The sequence below is a fragment of the Schistocerca serialis genome, chromosome 2 (assembly GCF_023864345.2).
Source record: "Schistocerca serialis cubense isolate TAMUIC-IGC-003099 chromosome 2, iqSchSeri2.2, whole genome shotgun sequence".
Taxonomy (NCBI): Eukaryota; Metazoa; Arthropoda; class Insecta; order Orthoptera; family Acrididae; genus Schistocerca; species Schistocerca serialis.
In genome coordinates this window covers 491,092,539-491,116,689 of record NC_064639.1, presented here as the reverse complement: position 1 = coordinate 491,116,689, position 24,151 = coordinate 491,092,539, and the positions used below count along the sequence as shown (strand labels likewise).

At 40.4% G+C, this 24,151-nt stretch overlaps 1 protein-coding gene across 1 annotated transcript in view; it reads left to right on the top strand.

Annotated features, from left to right (window-relative positions):
- The window catches only part of LOC126456119 (uncharacterized), a 58,945-nt gene extending 42,047 nt beyond the window's left edge, over positions 1-16,898 (top strand). Inside the window, exons 3-4 of the mRNA XM_050091872.1 lie at positions 49-453; positions 15,876-16,898. Coding sequence (XP_049947829.1) covers positions 49-453; positions 15,876-16,271 — 801 coding nt within the window. The 3' untranslated portion in view covers positions 16,272-16,898. The remainder of the gene's footprint in view (positions 1-48; positions 454-15,875) is intronic.
- Positions 16,899-24,151: the final 7,253 nt, after the last annotated feature.

Here is a 24,151-nt window from a genome sequence, read left to right as displayed (position 1 = left end):
GCCTGGCTGCTGCTGGAGGACTTGCGCGCCAGCGGCTTCCGCACGCAGCCACCCGGCGCGGGGCTGGACCGCGCGCACTGCTCGCTGGGCCTGCGCGCTCTGGCGCGCCTCCACGCCGCCTCCGCGCGCCTGCTGGAGGACTCGCCCCCGCTGCGGACGGACGCGCTGTTCTTGCGGTCGCCGCTGACGAGCCGCGAGGCCTGCGACCAGTTGGCCAGCATCGTGCCGCGTCACGCGCTCGCCCTCTCCGCCGCCCTCGCCGCCAGCGGACGGGGCGGCCTAGCCGACAGGTACGAGGCGGCGGCCGAGCGCATCGTGGGCCGCCTCAGGCAGCTGGACGGCAGCGGCCCGCCGGCGCTGCAGGTGTTGCTGCACGGCGACGTCTGGAAGAACAACTTCCTCTTCCGCTACTCGGGCCAGCAGCCCACCGACGTCCGCCTACTCGACTTCCAGGCAAGTGGTACCGCACTGCCTACTCTTCTAGCTTAGCGGGACGGTAACACAATGACTAAACGTCAACAGGACGGTATGCAACCGTTTTCACACGAGCGAAAACACCAACAGGACGTCAGTTTTCGTATACCAGTAGCGAGGTTATGAGATACCGCCCACATTACAGAAAGTCAGATAAACACTGAAACTTCCTGGCAGATTAAAGCTGTGTGCCGGACCGAGACTCGAACTCGGGACCTTTGCGTGTGAGGACGGGGCGTGAGTCGTGCTTGGGTAGCTCAGTTGGTAGAGCACTTGCCCGCGAAAGGCAAAGGTCACGAGTTCGAGTCTCGGTCCGGCACACAGTTTTAATCTGCCGGGAAGTTTCATATCAGCGCACACTCCGCTGCACAGTGAAAATCTCACTCTACAAATATACACTGTCCATCAAAATTACAAGATCACTTTTCGAAACCCCCTAAATGTCTCCCATTCCAACGCTTAAGCATATAATTTGACTCAAAGGTACCCGTTTATAACCTTCCTCTGTACTGGTGCAAAAAATGGTTCAAATGGCTCTGAGCACTATGGGACTTAACATCTGAGGTCATCAGTCCCCTTGAATTATAACTACTTAAACCTAACTGACCTAAGGACATCACACACAGCCATGTCCGACGCAGGATTCCATCCTGCGACCGTAGCGGTCACGCGGTTCCAGACCGAACGTCCTAGAACCGCTCGGCCACAACGGCCGGCTACTGGTGCAAAAGCTTGGCGCGCTGCAGCGTCACCGTCCGGCTCGGTGATACTTCAAACGCCAAGGTCTCGACATTTACGGAAAAAAGGCTAGAGTTCAGAAGTTCATTTGAGGTATAAGTTGACTTAATTATGTGATTTTGACACCAAATTTCGCCAGAATACTGCCAAGTGCCACCGTGGACGTGTTACTAGATGGGAATTTCGTCACAGCTTCTGTTACCAACATTTCAACCCTTATTTTTGCGCCCCTGCGGTGGATCGCGATGTCCAGAGTTGAAATCATGCGGTTTCCTTATGAGTGGCTGAGACATACCGCCGCTCAGACTCGACACGAAAGGGCCTCTAGGAGGTGGCATGGCATAAAGGGCGTCACTGAAACAACGCCTTTCCTTGGGGCGTTCACCCTCATACATTTCAGGGTAGAAAATCACAGTTTGCTGCGCAATAAACAAAAGGACGACGTTGTAGACAGCCTTTGGCACTCTTGACATCTCCTGTGCGATTCATCAGACTTGATAGACATCTCGGAACAGCAGTCTGAAACGTCTCTGTGGAGTCGTTTCATAAGACGCTTGTCGAATTCGGTACAACTTACTCACTTCACTACCTGATTTTAACTCAATTCATGAACTCTTCCAGAAAGACTGAGCACTCAAATAACTCCTGTTGAATAATATATGTGTGTTTTAATGTGGGGTTTCGGTTTTGTTTTGTGGGAAACGCTGAGTTGGTTATCGTCTGCTGGGAACAGACGATGTTGCTTCTAGTTCGAAGGAGAGCACAGGATGGCTAACATAGGTTTCCAATACCTGAACAGAGAGGTTTACCCATCTTAGTCGAAGGCTGTTTTTTGAGTGTGAGGTTGGTGACGGAGGGCTACCCCTCTGGTAGCTTCCGCTGCACGGGGAGCTAGGTAATCTCGAAAGAGAAAGGAGCACACTTCGGTGAATGCTTGGTGAGTACGGATCGTAGCTCTTATGGGGGGTTTCAGGTGATGAGAAGCAGGTTGAATTAGGACTTCGTTATGTTTACCTGTTGAAATACTTCAGTTTAACTGAAGCGTGTAAAGTGCCATGATTATATTGCTTTAAATAGGCGATTTTTGGGTGTTTGAGTTAAAAATGCGGAAGTTACTTTGTTCATTTTGAACAACGATGAAGTAGAATTTCAAACGGTAAAACTGATTAGGAAAAGCTGGTTAGGATTACTTCAACCGTACGTGAGTGTAGTACTGTGTCGAAGCGAGTATGATTTTTAATCTTATTTTTTGTGGAAGTTGCTTTTGTCTTTGTGTATCGATTTTGGCCACGTGTTTGCTAATCAATGCCCCTTCTGGCCCACCACGGCAGCGCAATACGCTTTATTTTAACTGCTTGTTTAATGAGCTATAATTTCTGCAAGAATATCTGTTCTTTCGTGCGCTTTCTACAAAGCAGCGCAACAGTTTGATTCGGAATGCACCACGTGCTCTAGTTCGGCCGTTTGCAAGCAGCAGACGCAGTTAGTATGTTGAATAATTATCGCACAACCTCGTGCATTGGTTAAACATCTGTCCAGAATACTGTATGCGTAGAATCGTAATGCGAATCTCACTGAGATATTTTTATGGTATGAATGAAGAGGAGATGATAGTATCATTGTCTCCCTCCCCCGTTTTCTGTGTTTCTTCTTGCTGTAATTAAATTGTGCTCTGTTACATTCTCACGCAATTCTTACTTAAATATTTCTAGTCAGGCACCAGTTATGTGTAGTTGGGATGTGCAACCAAATACTTAGATATAATTAATAATCTACGTGAAAGATAAATTCTGTATTGTTGTTCTTACCCACTTACTCCGATTTCCATTCCTGAATTAATCAAGTTGCTTCATGCACGACATGCAGTGCTGCTTATCTGGCTACTTAAATAAATTTACATACTTGTAATGAAGTTATTAAGGTAATTAAACTAATAATTTTCCAGCTCCGTTTTTTTTAAATGGCTAGGAAGGACTTGGGCTGGTGGCGACCCTGAATTTCTGAATTCTTATCATTATTTGTGTGAGAGAAGTAGCTACAAATGCGAGATAACGTATATGGCTCGGTGAGAAAAGTCGTAAAGATAGTAATACGCTACAAGTCTCATGAAACATGATATCACCCCTTGGGGGTGCAGTGTGATCGCAGTTTTTTCTCTGGTGCAGGGCGTGGAACCACTAGGGACCGTTCAAAACCATTCGACGAAATCTGAATATGATCCGATGCAGCGAAGTTTCCCTCTGCTCTATGCTTTTTCAGTGCTTCTGTTCCATACCCTCCTGTGACGTGATTACATGCATGCATAAAACAGAAAAACACCCCTCTAAGACCTCCCTCCCCTCCAGTTCAGCAAAACCCTCGGTGGTATCTGACCACATTTATTGTTTTGAAAATGTGCTTGTTCAGAGAAAACCTGCAAAACACTCCTGAGCGCCTGCAGGCACACAACTGGCCTCGTAGAAGTGTCAAGTGGTTGCCTGCCTCCAGGCAGCTCGAGCTACATCACATTTTCTCCACAAAGACACATATGTTTTTAAAATTCTCAGTAAATGTGAGTGGTTTGCTGTAGATAGTTTTGCCAAACTCGGAGGTTTTTGAGGAACCCTTCGCCGTTTTATTCATGCATGTGTCGACGTCACACCTCCCCCTGATCACGCCACAGGAGCGCGCAAAACAGGAGCACTGAAAAAGCGTGATGAAACTTCGCTGCTTCAGATCACGTTCACATTTCGTCGAATTATTTTGAACGGTCCCTAAGGATTCCACCCGGTACACAAGAGCAAAAATCGGGATCACACTGGACTCCAAAGTTTTGAGACCAAATTCAATGAGACTGCAGCCTCGAAATGTTCTTTGAGAAGGGTAGAACCGCGCAGAATGTGCCGGGAGTGCCACAGGTTGTCCTTCTGCTCGTCGAACCACGAACTGATGTTTCCGACCTTAAAATGTGTGGGAATCAACGTCCTGAGGGGAGTGGTGGTTTCATTGGCCTCCATTATACCGGGTGATCAAAAAGTCAGTATAAATTTGGAAACTGAATAAATAACGGAATAATGTAGATAGAGAGGTACAAATTGACACACATGCTTGGAATGACACGGGGTTTTATTAGAACCAAAAAATACAAAAGTTCAAAAATTTCCGACAGATGGCGCTTCATCTGATCAGATTAGCAATAATTAGCATAACAAAGTAAGATAAAGCAAAGATGATGATCTTTACAGGAAATGCTCAATATGTCCACCATCATTCCTCAACAATAGCTGTAGTCGAGGAATAACGTTGTGAACAGCACTGTAAAGCATGTCCGGAGTTATGGTGAGCCATTGGCGTCGGATGTCGTCTTTCAGCATCCCCAGAGATGTCGGTCAATCACGATACACTTGCGACTTCAGGTAACCCCAAAGCCAATAATCACACGGACTGAGGTCTGGGGACCTGGGAGGCCAAGCATGACGAAAGTGGCGACTGAGCACACGATCATCACCAAACGACGCGCGCAAGATATCTTTCATGCGTCTAGCAATATTGGGTGGAGCACCAGCCTGCATAAACATCGTACGTTCCAGCAGGTGTTTATCAGCCAGGCTGGTGATGATGCGATTCTGTAACATATCGGCGTACCTCTCACCCATCACGGTAGCAGTTACAAAACCAGAATCACGCATTTCCTCGAAGAAAACAGGCCCGATAACGGTAGATGTGGTAAATCCAACCCATACCGTGCCTTTCTCGTCGTGCAATGGAGTTTGCACGACAGTTCTAGGATTTTCGGTAGCCCAAACACTGCAGTTGTGGTCGTTGACAGACCCTCGGAGCGTGAAATGAGCTTCGTCAGTCCACAACACGGTACTCAACCAATCGTCATCTTCCGCCATCTTTTGAAACGCCCACACCGCAAATGCCCTCCGCTTCACTATATCGCCAGGTAACAGTTCATGATGCCGATTGATTTTGTACGGATAGCATCGGACGGTACGCCTAAGTGCCAACCAAACAGTAGTGTATGGAATGCCGGTGCGACGTGCGACTGCACGAGCGCTGACTTCCCCGTGCATAGACGAACCAGCCACAATCTCCATTTCTTCCTGAACTGTCTCAGCAGCATTACGCCTTGTGTTCGGTCGGCCACTACGGGGTCTATCGTCTAAACAACCCGTGGCTTCGAAATTCGAAATCATTCTCGCCACAGCTGCATTTGTCAACGGACCTTTACCCGTTCGAATCCCCTTCCTTTGGCGATAGGATCGTAACGCTGAACTAGCACATTCCCCATTCTGATAATACAGCTTCACTAAAAGTGCCTTTTCAGGTAACGCCAACATGCTGCGAGTGCTGGCGCATCTGATTCTCTCTCTCTCTCGTTACAGCTCCTTTTATACACAATTGTCATGAGCAGTCACTGACGTTTTGCTGTCCAGCGCCATCTGTCGGACATTTTGTGAACTTTGTTTTTTTCTTTTTCGTTATAATAAAACCCCATGTCATTCCAAGTATGTTTGTCAATTTTTACCTCTCTTTCTACATCATTCCGTGGTTTATTAAGTTTTCAAATTTATACTGACTTTTTGAGGGCTTTACGTTTCGATTCTGAGCAGCTGAGTATCTGAAATGTTTTCATCGGCCACTCCTAAGAAAACTACGTAATTTAAACGCTGGGCATCGCGGTTATTTCCTGCACCGCAGAGGTCTCAAAAGGAGGGGTGAAATTTTGGTAAGGGGGGGACTGTGACGACCTTCACATAGTGTGACACGTCCACAGCGGCGTTGGGCAGAGTTGTGAAATTTGGTGACAATGTCACATCGTCCAACAACTTTACACTTCTGAGCTCTGCCTTCTTTTCGCATGTGTCGACTCCTGGCTGTTTGAAGCGTTTTCGAGTCCGTGGATTGCGTCCCAGTGCGCCACGCTTTTGCACCATTACAGAAAAAGGTCGTAGACATCTTTGAGTCAGATCTAAAACTTATGCGTCGGAACGGGAGACAATTACGACGTTTCGAAAAAGTGATCCTTTAATTCTGTTGCGCAGTGTAGTATCAGAAATAAGGAAGTAGCAATGGTAGAGCTTATTAATGCCCGAAGCAAAATTCATAATTTACGTTCTTGACGAAGGTCGAATAATAAATCTCCCACAGTGCTGAGGAATGAAAGTGTATCAAGGTGTTATCCACACAGTTCAAGACACCGACAAGTATCCGTCCAACAAAAAGTATGCTTACAAGCCGGCCGGGGTGGCCGAGCGGTTCTAGGCGCTTCAGTCTGGAATCGCGCGACCGCTACGGTCGCAGGTTCGAATCCTGCCTCGGGCATGGATGTGTGTGATGTCCTTAGGTTAGTTAGGTTTAAGTAGTTCTAAGATCTAGGGGACTGATGACCTCAGCTGTTAAGTTCCATAGTGCTCAGAGCCATTTGAACCATTTTTTTACGCTTACATACGCGTCAAACGGAATTTAAAAGACCGTATGTAGAGTCTCTTTACCTCATCCATTATGTTTCGTTTTCGTTTCAAGTACCAAACAACGTTGAAAACCACTGTATTTTTATCCCTAGCGCTAACTTTTTCACAGCTGAAAAACGTTTTTCAATTAAAGTTGTTTTAACTATTTTTGTTATTGTGTATGTGCAGTGCAGGCATTTTCTTTGTCCGGTTATTGTAAAACGTAAATCATTTTTCCCTTACGGGTATTTGACCTCTTTCGTCGAAGAACAGTCACAGAAAATATTTGTAAGTCCTCATGAAACATAATCAATCTTTCACGAAAACAAACATAAAATAAATACAAAGGAAATAGAAAAACTTAAGAGACTGCTGGTACCTAAGTGATTTGAGTGAGAACAGATTAACTTCCAACGTTAGCAGACGTCGTCATTGTCCCCCAGAAAAGTCCCTTTTCGTTCCGACCAGTCCCGTTGACGTACTGTGCGCATGCCGCCGATTGAAACACGCTGTGGGAGGTTTTGACGTTCCGTTGCACGATGTCCAGAGCGAATCGACCTTAAGACACTGGACCCGTATTCGGGAGGAACATGATTCAAAACTGCCATCCAGTCATTCTGATGCTTCCACCCTCATATGATTTCATTGAGAAACTATCTGTGATACTAGAGTGTGTTACTGACCGCTTCAGAACTCAAAGGATTTTGTTGACAAAATGTCTTAGGTAAAGTCTGAATACTGCTGAAACATGGAAGAGTGCAAAAAGGAAAAAAAAAGAGTCGTTTCAAAAGATGGAGAGCAGGTCATATAATTTTTAGAGTCCCAATAAATATAAAAAAACAGTTATGCACCTGTCGCTAGCCCTTCTTAGAAGTCGAAAATGGGCCATATTTAGTTGTTAATAAAACTTGCAAAGTTACGTTCCTCTTATTGTCGTGTATTCTACTAAAGCCTTACCACGTATCATCATTCTGCTCACCAACAAAATTATGTACGCCTAATTCGGAGGAGAAATCTCCCAGTGTCCCCTACAGACTCTAGGAATCACTAAGCAGAATCCTCCGTTGTAGTGTGCGATGTTTTGAGCTTCTTTCAATAGCTCATTAAACGTTATCTGTGCGTCTTCTGTGCGTCTTCTGTGCGTCACAACTACAATGAAAATTTCTTTCTGTACTCAACTACAAAACCAAACCTGGGTACTAAAGCTGGTACAACTGTGTGTGTAGTTTGTAGAACATATGTTCATTTTAAATGGTTATTCAAAATACAATAATAACTAATCACATTACACCTAAAATTACTTTACGAGAAGTTAAATAGCTGTAATACTCTGCAGCACGATGATTGAGCCCGCATCTCGTGGTCGTGCGGTGGCGTTCTCGCTTCCCACGCCCGGGTTCCCGGGTTCGATTCCCGGCGGGGTCAGGGATTTTCTCTGCCTCGTGATGGCTGGGTGTTGTGTGCTGTCCTTAGGTTAGTTAGGTTTAAGTAGTTCTAAGTTCTAGGGGACTGATGACCATAGATGTTAAGTCCCATAGTGCTCAGAGCCATTTGAACCAAGCCACGATGATTGACATGCAGTCCTACGGGACCTTTTACATTCATCACTCATACATCTTTCACTGTTTCACTCTTCAAATGCTTTGTGCTGTTCACCTAATCAACTGTCAGGACGTGCAACAGGAAAAACAAGTATGTAAAATCTAATGCGCCTAGGACGTCGTCATAATTGAGGACGAAACTATTATCAGTTTGGGCGAGGATCGGAAAAGGAAATTAGCCACGAATTTGTTGCATTGACAACGCTGGTGTTGAGTATGTTGATAGAACGTTTTATGTTCTGAAGATAAGCTGTGCATAATAAAAACCGCAAGCGGTGTGAAATTAATTAGTGATAGCACAGATGACTACAGACTTTCACCAATCACCGTTAACTACATTGTAATTCCCTGTCGTAATTTACAAATTTATAAAATGGTGAAGAAGATGAATTCACGTTATTGCGAAGATATGGAGTAGAAACAGTAAGCAGAAACGTGTTTATGGGCACGTTCACACGCTGCCCGAAGGAAAAAATGAATTTATGATATGTTTTCACGTATTTACTCGAATTGACTACACCAACCTTCCCCACTCGTACTTTTCTTACTCCTTATGTATGCTCCCTACACAGATTCCAACCAAATTCCGTTTCGACTCCTGGTGCCCGTCACTCCCTAATACTCCCACTTAGTTTTTTATTATGTGTCCGTGCCATTCCTTGTACATTAACGAATTTACTTGTCGTTTTCCTGAGATTCCGTGCAGTCATCCTCTAAGCCTCGCCTGTTTTTCCGCTAACAATGCCTTAGCCATGCACCCTGATTTAGCCTCATGATCTTCCTGCTGATTCCATTTCCAAGCAATACTTACTGCTGAATTCTGATGGTTAAAGAATTGTTGTAAACTGCGTATTATGAATTTATGTCGTATACTGAGGATCCAACAAGAACTGGAACGCGTTGTTCTTTATGCAGTGCGTTGTTGTTCAATGGCAGTTAATAATATATCTACAATTAAAGCTTTCAGGAGATGGTAAGACACAAATTTTCGTCGTAAATTGTTTGGGGTAGGTGTGGCATAATGAGCAGCGACGTAGATTTTTTTTTCTAACCTCCATGTTTTCTAATAGTTTCTGATACATTCTTACCAATAAGAATATTTTATAATAATGGAAGTTATGTAAAAATCAGTGTACTCAGACTGAGGAGAGATTTAATGAGACTGGGTTTATGTACAAGAGTACTTACACTGCTTGTAGAAAGACATTTTGCACATTCTTGTTTCAAGTTTTGTATTTCACATGTTGTAAATATTCTGCTGCTGAACAGAAACAGAGATGAAGTAAGAATGACGTTAGGGCTTTACTGAAAAGTGAGAATGATGAAGTAATTTTTACCTTGTGAAGAGAACTATGCTGTATTTTCATGGCGCTATTTCTAATGGAAATTTCATAAGCCGATATCCTTACTAACTGGACGTGGGGCTTTCCTTTTTGCCTTATACCATGTTCATGGATATTGAAATTTTTCTTTATGCAGACTACCGTCAGAACAACATCACTAGCATGTGGACAAGGGAAGAAAATGTGGGTTTTAATAGAACTGTCGTAGGAATTTCATGGCCGTCCATTTCGTAAATAGTATTCTTTGCGAGCCAATTACAGACGGCAACTTCCGTTGGAGCGTGCTGCGTTCGCGTATACCACATTGAGGCACACGGACCATATGCACAGGTCGCTTCGTTTCTGAGCGTTCAGCACGTTGTTGAATTTGACACCGTCAACGTTGACTTTCGAAATCATGGTCCGCATGCCGACGGCTACGGGCTTGCGATACTCCATATGGGCAACCGTTCGACTTACAAGACTGTTGACGTTATCATAAGTCACCAACCTGTTTGACTGTATGAGCACAGTCACACACATTTTGTTTCGGTTATATGTGAAACATCTTCAGTGACCTGATTGTATATACATCCTGTTTGTAGCAATGTATTTTTTCTTCTGAATATTCTAAGGCTTCCTTAATTTATATTGCCTTCCTCCTTACAAAATGTGTTGTTACTGTACTGTAAGTATGGTTGTTTCCACCAGCTGAAGTGGCTTCTGTGTTCCAACACCATCTACAGCAATGGAAATCAGTATTAAGGCAGGGTTCCTACGAAAGTAATATACAATTGTTGAAGCATTCATATATCGAATTTATTGTGAATGTAATAGATATGTAAGTAGATATAAACAATCTGGACGTAATTACATAATTTCCTTCACAACACGGGTAACAAACCAAGGCGTTTCCAATTTCCTGCATGGAAATTGGTGTTAAAACACTCGCTGTCCTGTTGTGTTATTACACTGTTAGTATTTTGTCCAATTTCCGTTCTTCCTAATTACCTCTAAAATTATTTTCGCCATTTATTTTATTATGGTTTGTAGTTCTTGAAATGAAATTATCGCCTACTCCTCTCTCTTTTCAGCTCACATATGGCCACAAATTGTCTTACATTGCGAGAAACACGCCTTGCAAGTGTTTCCCAATGTTTTCCACGGACTTCTGATCAAGGCTACGGGCAGGTCAGGGCAAACAAGACATTGATATCATTATCTTTAAACATTTTTGTCGTTCTGCAGAAACATGCACAGGTGCCTTATCTTATTGAAACATTAGACTTTCGCCCCTAGGCCCTCGTACAGTCTAATTCGTTCTGTCTCTAGAATCTGAGTTCATTCTAATCCTCACTCAAGCAATGTATGGTTTACCTTCAGGGGAGAATGCTGCCCAAATCATAATCTTCCACTACCAAAATTTCGGCTCGTTCTTGCCTGCTGCTCTTTCCTCAGATCATTCCAGTCATATTGAAATCCATCCGGACTACCTAAAATAAGTATCTTCTTATTAATGAAGATAAATTTATCCCATTCTCAAGTCCATGGCACATGTTTTCAGCAAACTTCAATCTAGCCTGTTTATGCAGGCGTTTCTTAATGCAAGATGTTTTCATTTGACAAAATTTGTCGTACACGTCTGGCTGTTACTGGTAAGGGTAAATCAGCAAAAACGTAAAAAGATTAACGATTTGTGGCTTTTCATTTGCGGAAATGTAACCGTTTCGATGTCTCGGACTATTTTCTACTTTGCCTATATTTTCCGTTCTGTTCATATCGTGCGCCGAATCTAACGAAATTATAAATCACTGATTTTTAACAGTTCAACTACTTGGCGACTTGACGATTAGAGAGTGCCGTTTCCTTCTACGCACAGATTTTTACTTTTCATCACATGATAATTGTTTTCCGCGTGGATATGTCACAATCGTGGCTTGTATACACAATACACACTGTCGATAATGTTTTCTGTTTCCAATCTGCAGAAATGGCACTTACACACACACCAAGTTCCACCCTCTAGCACCTGAATCGTTGATGTCTTGTTGTATACTGTATTACTGACATCGCATGCGATATTATTTGACTGCTTTTGTCAGTATACTGGATCTCATACTATTGCGTACATACTGGACACAATTATTCCAACCGGCAATTTTGATTTCCATACAAATGTCCATGCCTTTATACCGATTTCCAATACTATGTACTTGTCTGAAGAGCATACGATTTGTATTGGCAAATTTCCCTCATTTTATTACCCACTTTCGTAGCACTGCCTACTGATGAAGGCGTTTTTGCAATGTCTGCATTCAATTGTTTCATTGTTGCCGTCACAATTTTGAATAAAACCAGAGTGAGTGCTGTACATGATCCATGATCTTTCGTTGTGTTCAAGCAACAGGACTGTGTCTTCTTTGAGGTCGAAGGCTAAGAGGTACGCTGTTCTTTACTTGTTACAAACATTGCGCGTGCCACACCCAGGAGGATATCATTTTAAGGCAGTTGACGGTGTATATGTGGTTATCTGTTTCTGTAAAACTGTTAACCTAATCAGGAAGCAAAGTTCAACGTGTTTTCTTCTGTGAAGTACCTCTCATTGTGTTTACCTAACAACAAAAATGTTGGCTTACTTTGCATGTCTTCACTCCTGGGAGCGTATTGAATTTTCTTCTGAGGCTGTGCACCTGAAGTAAATAAAGTGTTTATTCGTCAGAGACGAACAATGAGAATCTTGTGTAAATTAGATAACTATTCACATTGCCAGAATCTTAGAATTCTTTGGCTCACTTCCCAAAACATTATTTCCTGAGTGGATTTTGTTACTGAGAATAGTAATCAGTCACGGCTGAACTGTGGTTTCCACACTTACAATACAAATCAGAAAAGTAACTTTCATGTAAACTTTACCTGGTGGTCTAGGGTTCAAACTTGATTATTTACTGTGGTGTGTATATTCAACAAGTTTCCATACAACTTACAGATTTTGAAATCCCTTTCAATTAAAAAACAACTAAAAGCATTTCTCATCAGCTACTCTTCCGAATGATCTGCATATGTAGAGGCAAGGGTTGAAAAGTTCTGTTAGCAACAGCAAGAGCAGCAGTGTTGGTTGTAAATATTAAACATGATCGTTTCCGGTTACAGTTATTAAAATTTATTTTTATTTTTATTTATTGTGGTTGTAATTTCGAGTATTACTCGCCTTCATGCAGATACTGAAATGCAAATATGCACACTAGCATAAATGTAGCCTGTTTCAACGATCAAGCGAGTATGAACGGTGTCAAATCAAGGAGGAGGAGGAGATTAGGGTTTAACGTCCCGTCGACAACGAGGTCATTAGAGACGGAGCGCAAGCTCGGGTGAGGGAAGGATGGGGAAGGAAATCGGCCGTGCCCTTTCAAAGGAACCATCCCGGCATTTGCCTGAAGCGATTTAGGGAAATCACGGAAAACCTAAATCAGGATGGCCGGAGACGGGATTGAACCGTCGTCCTCCCGAATGCGATCAAATCAAGGGGTACATAAATATAAACACAAAACCAGATAAAAACGATGGTCGAAAAATACGACATCTATCAAGTGGGATCATACGAGCGACAGACATGTGTTAAAGCGGTGGATTTTATCCGTTTTCGTGTTTATTCTACATGAATAAACACGAAAACGGATAAAATCCACCGTTTGATGTTTCTTTTTTTCTTTATTTCTGTTCCATTCCCTTCACTCCAGATGGGTGGTGGTCGGCTGTCAGCGGTACAAGATTCCGCATTTTTTCCAAGGGCTTAGGAACATAAACAAAGACGAAACACACCTGATTTTTTAAAAGAAGGGAAGTTCCACGTCTTTTTAAAATTTATAAAAAGATAAAGTTTCTTGCTTTCTTGCCGTTTATAAAAAAAACATTAAAGCTGTTGATTTTATTTGTTTGGATTTAAAATCTAAAGACTAAAAGATTAAAAGAAAAGATATATTTTTAAAATACTGAGAAACTGTGTTCTAAAAAAAGAAAGAAAGAAAGAAAAACTGGCTGCATTTTCACTAAAATCTGAAGGGATTTCACTGGGAGAAACGGATACGGGGAAGAGAAAATCTACATCTACATCTACATCCATACTCTGCAAGCCACCTGACGGTGTGTGGCGGAGGGTACCCTGAGTACCTCTATTGGTTCTCCCTTCTATTCCAGTCTCGTATTGTTCGTGGAAAAAAGGATTGTCGGTATGCTTCTGTGTGGGCTCTAATCTCACCAATTTTATCCTCATCGTCTCTTCGCGAGATATACGTAGGAGGGAGCAATATATTGCTTGACTCTTCGGTGAAGGTATGTTCTCGAAACTTTAACAAAGGCCCGTACCGAGCTACTGAGCGTCTCTCCTGCAGAGTCTTCCACTGGCCGTGAAAGCCTACATGGAATGATTCTTCCACTGGAGTTTATCTGTCATCGCTGTAACGCCTTCGCGATTACTAAATGGTCCTGTAACGAAGCGCGCTGCTCTCCGTTGGATCTTCTCTATCTCTTCTATCAACCCTATCTGCTACGTATCCCACACTGCTGAGCAGTATTCAAGCAGTGGGCGAACAAGCGTACTGTAACCTACTTCCTTTGTTTTCGGATTGCATTTCCTTAGGATTCTTCCAATGAATCTCAGTCTGGCATCTGCTTTACCGACGATCAACTTTATATGATCATTCCATTTTAAATCACTCCTAATGCGTACTCCCAGATAATTTATGGAATTAACTGCTTCCAGTTGCTGACCTGGATTCTATATGGATGAAGGTTGTGATTAACGTTGTTTGGATCCCACAGATATCAATTATGGAGATGAGAGTAGATCTTGAATTTGATAGTGGGAGGAAAGACAAAAGTGAGGAGAAGTCTGCTGGGTTGAGGAGGGGTTGGGAGGGAGAGGGTGGGTGACGAGGAAAAGAGAAGAGTGAGGAAAAAGAGAGGGAAGAGTGAGGGGGTAGGCCCTATGTATAGTGAGATGGGTAGGGTAGAGTTACTGTTGACAGGATGGATAAATATCAGGGCGAATTTTATTGTCTGGTTTTAGAAGTCGGTTGAAGTTACGTTGGGATAAAATACGGAATTTATGTATGTGTAGGGACAGTGGGATGTATTGGTAAAGGCGCGCCAGCATATCGGAATTGATGATCTGAGGGTAAACAGTAGGGTTAGGATTCTAGCTTGCTGACAGCATAGGATATGTGGAGATGTTTAATGTGCATCAGGAGGGGTCGAATATGATGAGGTGGTAGGCGATACAGGTAGGCGAATGATGCATTACGTTCACGGATTTGGAGGCACTAGTAGGTGGAGCGATACAACCATGTCACATTTTCGTAGGGGAGAACTGGTGAAATAAAGGATTTGTGTGCCGGCCGGTGTGACCGAGCGATTCGAGGGGCTGCAGCCCGGAACCGCGCGACCGCTACGGTCGCAGGTTCGAATCCTGCCTCGGGCATGGATGTGTGTGATGTCCTCAGTTAGATTTAAGTAGTTGTAAGTTCTAGAGGACTGATGACCTCTGATGTTAAGTCCCATAGTGCTCAGAGCCATTTGAACCAAAAGAATTTGTGGATGCTGAGGATAGTTGAGTGGTGTAATCCCCGAATTCGGCCAGTCAGTAGTTCAGTCTATTGTAGGCTTCCTCTTGGGTGGTTAGTACCCGAGGCTTCCATCTCAGTTGCTGTTTGATGGGTGGTCCAAGATATTTTAGTGTATCCGTTAACTTGCTTAAGTTATGGACTAGCGGCTGTATTTACGCCTGTGTGCAAACTTGCACTTGGGATTTGTCCCTGAAGATGAGAAAAACAACGAATAAAAAAACAAATTTTGACAACGGTAAGCGTAAGCGACCATGTTTTGTAATTACATGATTACTGTGGACTCATTCAACATTGAACTGTTGTTCACTGTAAAGCTGCCTGGCAGTTAGTAATATACTGTCAACAGGATTCTATATTAAGAGATACTGATAACATTGTTTCAAATACCACTGTATTGAAGCAAATATTACGCTACAAATAGAATATGAAGGGTAAATATCTAGTGTAACTGAAGAGGAATACCATTAAGTAGTGTACTGACAGTCCATTGTTAGTACAGCGAACTCATTATGTTTCTACAATACCCATGTCTTTTGTTAATGTGTAACGTAAGTTGTCCTACATCAGTGAAGGTTATCCTATTTGATGGGATCTGCGAAACGCCATTAATGAATTAATGAACAGTCTCTTTACCTTCTACTTTTCACCAGATAATAACAGATCCCACTTCCAAATCCACAGATGGTGAACATTGGAGCTCCCACGATAGATGTGGTGCACTTCCTGTACGCAAACGCCAGCGAAGAAACCCACCGCCAGCACCTGGAGCAGCTGGTGTCTGAGTACCACGGCACACTGCAGGCCACCTTGAAGGCGCTGGGGCTGCACCAGCAAGCTGACGCCTACCCACTGCAGGAGCTCCGCAGGGACATGGACCGCTGCGCTCCCATCGCCCTCCATTGCGCAATCCTCATGGGCGTCATACTCGGGGTGGAGGCCCACGGAGTCGACATACAACAGAGCTACAGCAGCGAAGACAAGCAAGCTGAAATACTCACCAAGGTTTACAGCAACCCTACATACCTCAGTTGCATCGAATACTTGTCTCGTCACTTTCAGAAGCAGGGCGTGCTCTAGTTGACCGTAAACTCGCATACAAAATGTTTCTTCGACTGAGGTACAAGTAATATTAATGAAAAATGTTTCGACTTACGCGCCCAATTGCCCAAAGACAAATATTAGTTCAATATTTTTGACTACCTTAGATTAAATTTAAATTGTAATATCCATGTTGTCTACATCTTGCTCTACATCATTGGGGAGAAATAAGATTGCACCACAAAGCAACTTAATTCTTGGAGGGCACCATACCGTAAGAAAACTGAAATTAATGTGCATACAGTGCAACGTGTTGATATGTTCTGTGAGAAGAAATGGGCACTGACTGCTCCATTAGACCACCTAACAAAGTTTAAAAAATTCTTGTAAATGAAAATGCTAGCATTCTGTCTTGTGTATGCTGCAGGTGAGTCATGTGTACAGAATGTTTAGTTAAATTAAAATGTACAGTGGAATTGATTACACAATGGCAGTGAAGTGTTAAAGTTCATCAGCTGCCTCAGTTACAAGAATTACTGTAGCTACGTAGATCAAGTACCAATTTTTATTGCCATTAATGTTTAAGAACACTTGAGCCCAGACTATGTAAATTTTGTGTTTTCATGAATTATAAGATTTACTAGTGTGCCAGATATGTGAGTACTCGCAATTATAAACTTTTCAAAAAAAATTTAAATTGTTTTTTGAAAATACACTGATTTTTGATTAATTTGCCAGTATTACTGAATCTTTTCAGATTATATTTGCATGGTTGCATTTAATCTCTCCCACTGTAGACTTACTTTCTGCTTTCGGAACATGGCTGTCTGATCTATTTTTGTTGACGTGCACAATGGACTATGTCGGACGGCAACGGCTGACTCCAGCAAGGGTGTGTATCATAACACTGTCGTGACTGAGGTGGCATCAAGTGTCTCACGTCATAACAAAAATTCTGAACACGGTCTTTACGTCACAAGAGCCCAAATGGCTCTGAGCACTATGCGACTTAACATCTGAGGTCATCAGTCGCCTAGAACTTAGAACTAATTAAACCTAACTAATCTAAGGACATCACACACATCCATGCCCGAAGCAGGATTCGAACCTGCGAATGTAGCGGTCGCTCGGCTCCAGACTGTAGCGCCTAGAACCGCACAGCCACTCCAGCAGGCTCAAGAGCCCACAAGAGAGCATCTACCCAATATTTAATTCTGAAGTCTAGAAATTTGTATCACTAATTTAATTCATAACCGAAGTCCTGACACCGAAATGATGCTCCCCATAAAGTCTCATTTTCCCTTGTTTGCATAACATTCTACTAATATCGCACAGGGTGTGAATCACGCTGATATGTCAATAATACCGCCAATTCAACCGTTTGTTAAAAATGTCGTAGCATCAGGTGATTTCCATTACCAACTCTTTCTTTGCTCTGTTTTTTACTGTTTCTGTCGTAGGTACAATAATATTATACTTAACACACAAAGTGAAACACATTTGGGTCCCATTCACAGGCAGAAAAGCATGGCGATCGGTCGCCACGACCGTGTGTGTCTGTCGTCGACCAGTATGACAGCATCCACCACAAGAACAAAACAAATCAAAACAAGTAATCAAGGAAAAAGAGATTGAATAAGAAGTGGTGTAATCTGTATAATGGACCTTACCGAATTATTCAGATACCTCATGCTGGAAGTTACCTTCTCGGAGATGAAGAACATAGAAAAGTAAAAGTAGTTTATCCTCATTTTGAGTTAAAAAGATATTTTAGTTAGTTTATAAGAAAGAATTTTATATCAAGAGATTTGTAAAGTGATACAAGATCAAGACAGTTCATATTTTCTATTTAGATTAGTAGATTAATAATTTGTAATCGTTAGTGTTTTCTTAATTAAGTTTAATTAAGTCAAGATGGATTAATCAATGAATATAAGTTCAATTGAGTTATTAATTGATCAGACCATAAAAAAGAATAATATATTGGAATTTTAGTTGATTAATTATGTGTTTGTTTTAGATTAAGATGAATGTTTATTTGGAATATTGTTGACATGTTTTGTGATAACAAAGGCACCACATGTACACACGCAAGCACAATGAAAACTACACTCAGGATTAATGTGGATAGGAGATTAATTTTAAAATAAGATCACTTATTTTGGGGAAAGCAAACGAAGTTGCTATGGAAAGAGACCAAGTAACCATGAAGGTACCAGATAGTGAGAACTATTTTAAATGACATAAGCAAAACAATTAAGTGATAATAGTGTGAACAATCCAAGGGTAATAAGCTAAAGAAGTTTCCATAGAATAATCAGACACCATTCAAACTATTGGATGACATTATTAGGCAGAAACAAAATATACTGTCGTTAGTAAATAGTGAACCATTAGTGTTGGGTGGGTGTGTGCACAAAGAGAGGGAGTGTAATAAGTGTTTTAGATTTACGACTGTGATGTTGCGGACAGCCAAGCTGCAGGCTGCACTAAGCTGTGGTTCAGTCTACCGCTGATGTCACCACAGGAAAACGAGATCAACCCTCGACCGGCGACAATCGGATCGTAATCGCTGCTTTGTACGATCTGATGCAGTAGCAGCGTCGCCAGCGGTTCGGAGCGGAAGAACAGGCTTCGAACTGGGCCATGTCTCGCAGACCACATGGTCCAGTGCTGTCGCAGAGACAGTGCGACGATGCGACGTCAACATTGCAATAAAATGGATTATTTGAGTTATGAACATTACGTTCATTTTCTGTAAAGGACGATGTATATGTATGAATGGTGTACAGTTCAAATTTGTAAATGTATGTGAGAATGGAAAACCCAAAATAAGGACCCGAAATAAGTAAGGACTTCGAAGTAGGAATGAAATACCTACTTCATCATCCGGGGGGCAAGTATAACACGCCAACGACCCCCTCACAGTCAATTAAGACAGAATATCATAATATGAAGTAGGAAAGAGTTATCTTGGCAAATACGACATCTTAGCCGATAAGCTAACACCAAGAAGTTTTGATAACAACAACCTTATACATCACGGAGAGTTTTTGTTATGAAAAGAGGAGGAAGAACCCTCAGATTTAATTAATGGACAAATAGGCAAGTGATAATTGCAATTAAAATCTTGAAAGCTAAGTCCAAGGTCACGTTAGTCAGAGATATCTTTTATGTGTAAGAGAGTTGTAAGCACAACGAAGAAATTCAATGCGCCTACAATACTCTTTCACAGAAGAAGTCGCTTGCTGGCTCTCATCCTGTAAAGACGTGCGAGAACAATTCTTGTCTTAGTTATTGAGAGTACGGAACTCGACGAGATATTTTTGAGTTCAGGAGTGTTTCTTGCGTGACGTGATTCACGAACTTGGGAAACTGATTTTCTAAGCACAGACAGGAACTGATAGATGCATTTAACCATGCATAATGGATTAATTGAACGTTATTGACGAAACTAGTGAATGTTGGACTTGACTTGCAAATAGTTGGAACTAAAAGAAGAGTGGATAGTATATCAAAGGACTACACTCAATTAGTCTCGAGTTGGACACAATTACACGACTTCACAAAGATAATACAATTACACTGAATAGTCAAGTTGTCGTAATTGTCAAGAAACTCAATTTTAATAGAACTGACTTTACCAACCAACTGTGTGTGCATGTGGTGCGACAATTATGAAGTATTTAGTGGCCAAGGAACAATAAACTGTTCGTTCCAAGTGAAATATCAAGCGTGGACGACATTATTAAGTGATTTAATCAATGATAGTTAACCAACGACTGTTCATCAGGGACAATTTAATGTGAATATCAAAATACCTAATTGAAAAGAGAACAATTTGTTTTTAACATTACGGCATAGGTTCACTCAGACATGATCTCGCTTTGTACAGGTTCAACAACTCAATAGCAATGAGCCAACAACGTACGAGAAGACTGATAATTACAATGTTTCCTTGCAGTTGGTGGTGTGTATGATGCGGATGTCATAAGATTTAACAACTACTGCATATCCAGGCATTCAATCTTAAATCAGAAGAAGCATCCATCGTACAAGTTCGCATTTCTGTCTCCCATTCACCAACGGTGACCTATGTTATAGGCATACATTTTTTCTCTTAAAAACGAAATTTTCCATTATTTTACTGTTACATTCATCTTTCAGTGTTGCTACCATTCTTTCATTTACTTGGGGAATATTGTATATATTAGCTGTTGGATGGTCACTAATACCAAATATATCAGTCATTGATTTCATTTCATCATAGAAATCTTCAGACTCCTGTTGTATATGTAACTATCTATTTTGATAACACAACTAAATTTTCTCACCATTTGTTGATTCCATAGCTCTATAGTGAAAATCATACATCAGTTCTTTAGATAAATCAAGTATACCCATTCCAACATAAACTGTCTTATTAAACACAATTTTTGTTTTATTCATATGGATAGCAGCAAGATTTTCATTAAATGTATTCTCTATTAAACGTTTCGCTTTGCTACAAGCACTTCAAATTTTTCTCCATCCAAAACTAATTTTATGTCTACATTGCTTTATATATTTTCCATCTTTTTCCAAATATAAAATTATTCATCAATTTGTAGACATCTTTTTCAAAATCATTCTTTGCCTTAGTTCTCAAATCTGTGTTCAAATTTATATATTTTTTGACTAATCAAATTCTTTAAATTTTAAAGCTTTATCAATTATTATTCAAATTTATATATTTTTTTGACTAATGAAATTCTTTAAATTTTAAAGCATTATCAATTTTTGCTATCTTTGTTCCAAGATACAAATACTATTTAAAATTTCTATGGTGAACTACATAATTATGTTTGCCTTGCAGAGTGGTTAATAACTAGCTTTCCTTAGATCCAGACACAATTTTACTTGCTAAATATTTATGGCATCATGGAAATTTTTTGGATATTTTAGATCAAATTGAATATATATCCAAGTGATGACCTGCTAGAAATTTCACTTATTTTTGTAAAATTGAATGAAATTGGATGATCCCAGTCAGACCTCTCATATGGTAAATATTGACTCATAGCCTAGTCATATCAATTATTTGCGTTTAAATATGCTAAATATTTCAACCACTTTCTTACATCATAGTACTTCATATATTTATTATTTGCTTTCACTTTCTTCTTACAATATTTGTATATACTCCCTCTTATTCGTTTTTCAAGTATCAAAATCATATTGTAATCATATATTAATTGAAGTGTTTGTCCAGACATATTTACCACACCATCAATAGATAAATCATGTGCAGAAAATGCCAAGATAGGTCTAAATAATAAGCTTTTATACAAGTTTGTCTAAAATTTTCAAATACATCAGCCAAAAGAAAACATCAATTTTAAGATATCAAACATGTTAGTCAGAGAGATTTTTCTATTAAATTTTTCGAAACTTATTGTGCATGATTATAGTCTTTCTCACTTATTTCACAGTTGTTCAATTTTTTCAAAAGTTCATGTCTTGATGGATGCTGTTTTTCTTCCAATTTCTTCCAACTATTCATGTAATCTTGCAGATAGACAACTTTCTTAATTACCAGATTTTGGGAAAAAATATTTTTCATTTGATCCTTTTTCAAATTTGATGAAAGGTTATCAAGACTTGAAATCATAAATGAAACTGTGTCAAAAACCCTCATCTTCATGTTTTCTGTCTTCTTGCCAAAACTAATATATCTGTCTTTATTATTTGGTATTAAATCTATATCCTTTCTATCATAACCAAGTTCTTTTACAAACAAATGAGAATCATATCCAGATAAATGATGTAGATAAATAGATATAAAATTTGGGTGTTTTCACTGTAAATTACAACCATTATATAATGTATTATATATTTTGTAGTCCAATGTTCATGATGAAGAACTTTTTTGTTCATTTGTAAATAATGACATCTACATAATGAACAAATTTTTGATCTTGCATGTCTTCATCGTTTTTCATATGTAAATGGTCTCATTTCTTAAGTTGCAGAATAACTTCTAGTTTCTTCAACCCCTTCTTTCACAGATTTAATATACTATTTATGGCAATTTGGCTCATGAGAAACAACCGGATCTTTGTAGTGTCCAGTTATATATTTAATGTAATAGAAATCATTTGGCTTATGGTTCTTATATACCATTTTATATGAATTTTTGGGGTCAGGTTGGGCAGTATCTGTCTTCAACAGCAAACTCTCAGTATCAGCATAAATAATGAACAGAACTTTCTGCGTATACTGATAATTTTTAAAACTCATGTGTTCAGCTTTCTTTCATAATTTAACTTAAAATGTCTTGTTAACTTAGCAATGTGATTTAATTTTTCTTTACTATTGAAGAGGAGTAAACACATATCACAAATTAATTTCACTTTGTCATGTTTTGTAATTTGACTTGAAACAAGCCTAGATAAATTTTTTTATATGACAGTAGTGTGAACTACTTTCATTTGTGAAACAAAGGGATTTACATGATTCTGTCTTTTAGACAGTCTTACTTTTAACAGAGACAATTGATAATTTTCATCAAATGATTAAACATTACTAGACACATTAATTTAGTTTTACTTTTCGGAATATTATCAACCACTACAGGAAATGCAGAATTTTCGAATTTCTGAGCAATACCATGACCTATATCTCCATATTTTATGACTCTATCCACATTTTTATTCACAGGTTATAATACAAATTTTATCACATATAGAAATTATATTTGACCTTTATTTATTACACTAATACAATCTTTCTAATATTTTATTGTTTCTGGCAAGCCAGTACCAGATAAAGCTCTTAATGAAACATACCTATTAATTCCTAATTCTAGGCCAATAATTCTATTTACAGACCAAACAGAACCGCAAGGTTGAAAAGAAGATACTTGTGATAAAACACGTTATTCAACAGTCTTAAATGAGGGGTTCATGCAGATATAATGTAGGCCACAAGTACCCATTTTTTATATTTTTCTGTTTTTGGTTACTTCATTACATTGTTTTTTATAACCTATCATTTTGGTACTTCTAGCAGGTGTCATTCAGGAGTAAAACATTAACGGTGTAACTTGTAGACAACTATTTTGAAATTAATTGAATACAAAATTGGTGTAACCCACTTTGGATTCATTTATTGAAGAAAATTTTAGTGATTCTGATTCGGAATCTGATGAAAAATGTGTTTCAAAAGCTCCTTCGTACAAAAATAACTCTGATTATGAAACTGCCCAAAGGGAGCTTAAAAAGAGGAAACTTGAAAAGACAGGCCAGTGCTGAAACAGCAGGAGTACAAGCATCTGTTGTGCCTATAACTGATCCACAAAGTAAAAGAGATAATCCTACTTTCACAGATCCGGGAAATGATGGAGAAATGCTAAGTACTTCAACTAAAACAAGTTCCTGTCCTTGAAGTAGATGAAATTCCTGATCTGGATGCAAGTGGAAACATTATTGATGTTTCCAGAATGAGATTTTCACTCTGCAGCGGAGTGTGCGCTGATATGAAACTTCCTGGCAGATTAAACCTGTGTGCCCGACCGAGACTCGAACTCGGGACCTTTGCCTTTCATGGGCAAGTGCTCTACCATCTTGGCTACTGAAGCACGACTCTCGCCTGGTCCTCACAGCTTTACTTCTGCCAGTACCTTGTCTCCTACCTTCCAAGTTTCATCATTGATATTGAAAATGACCCTCCTGTCATTCAAAAAAAGGCTGGAAAGAAAACAAGGAATATTGATTCTGGGAAAGAAATGAGAAGAAGATAGAATGTGTTACTGGCAAGTACATGAAGTTTAGTTTCTATCATTGCAGTTCTTCTAGAAACTGTGAGGTTAATGTTGCTGCAGAAGACAGGCAGTGCAGTTTTAAAAGGTTCTATTCTGTTGGCAAAGAAGGTGAGTTAGC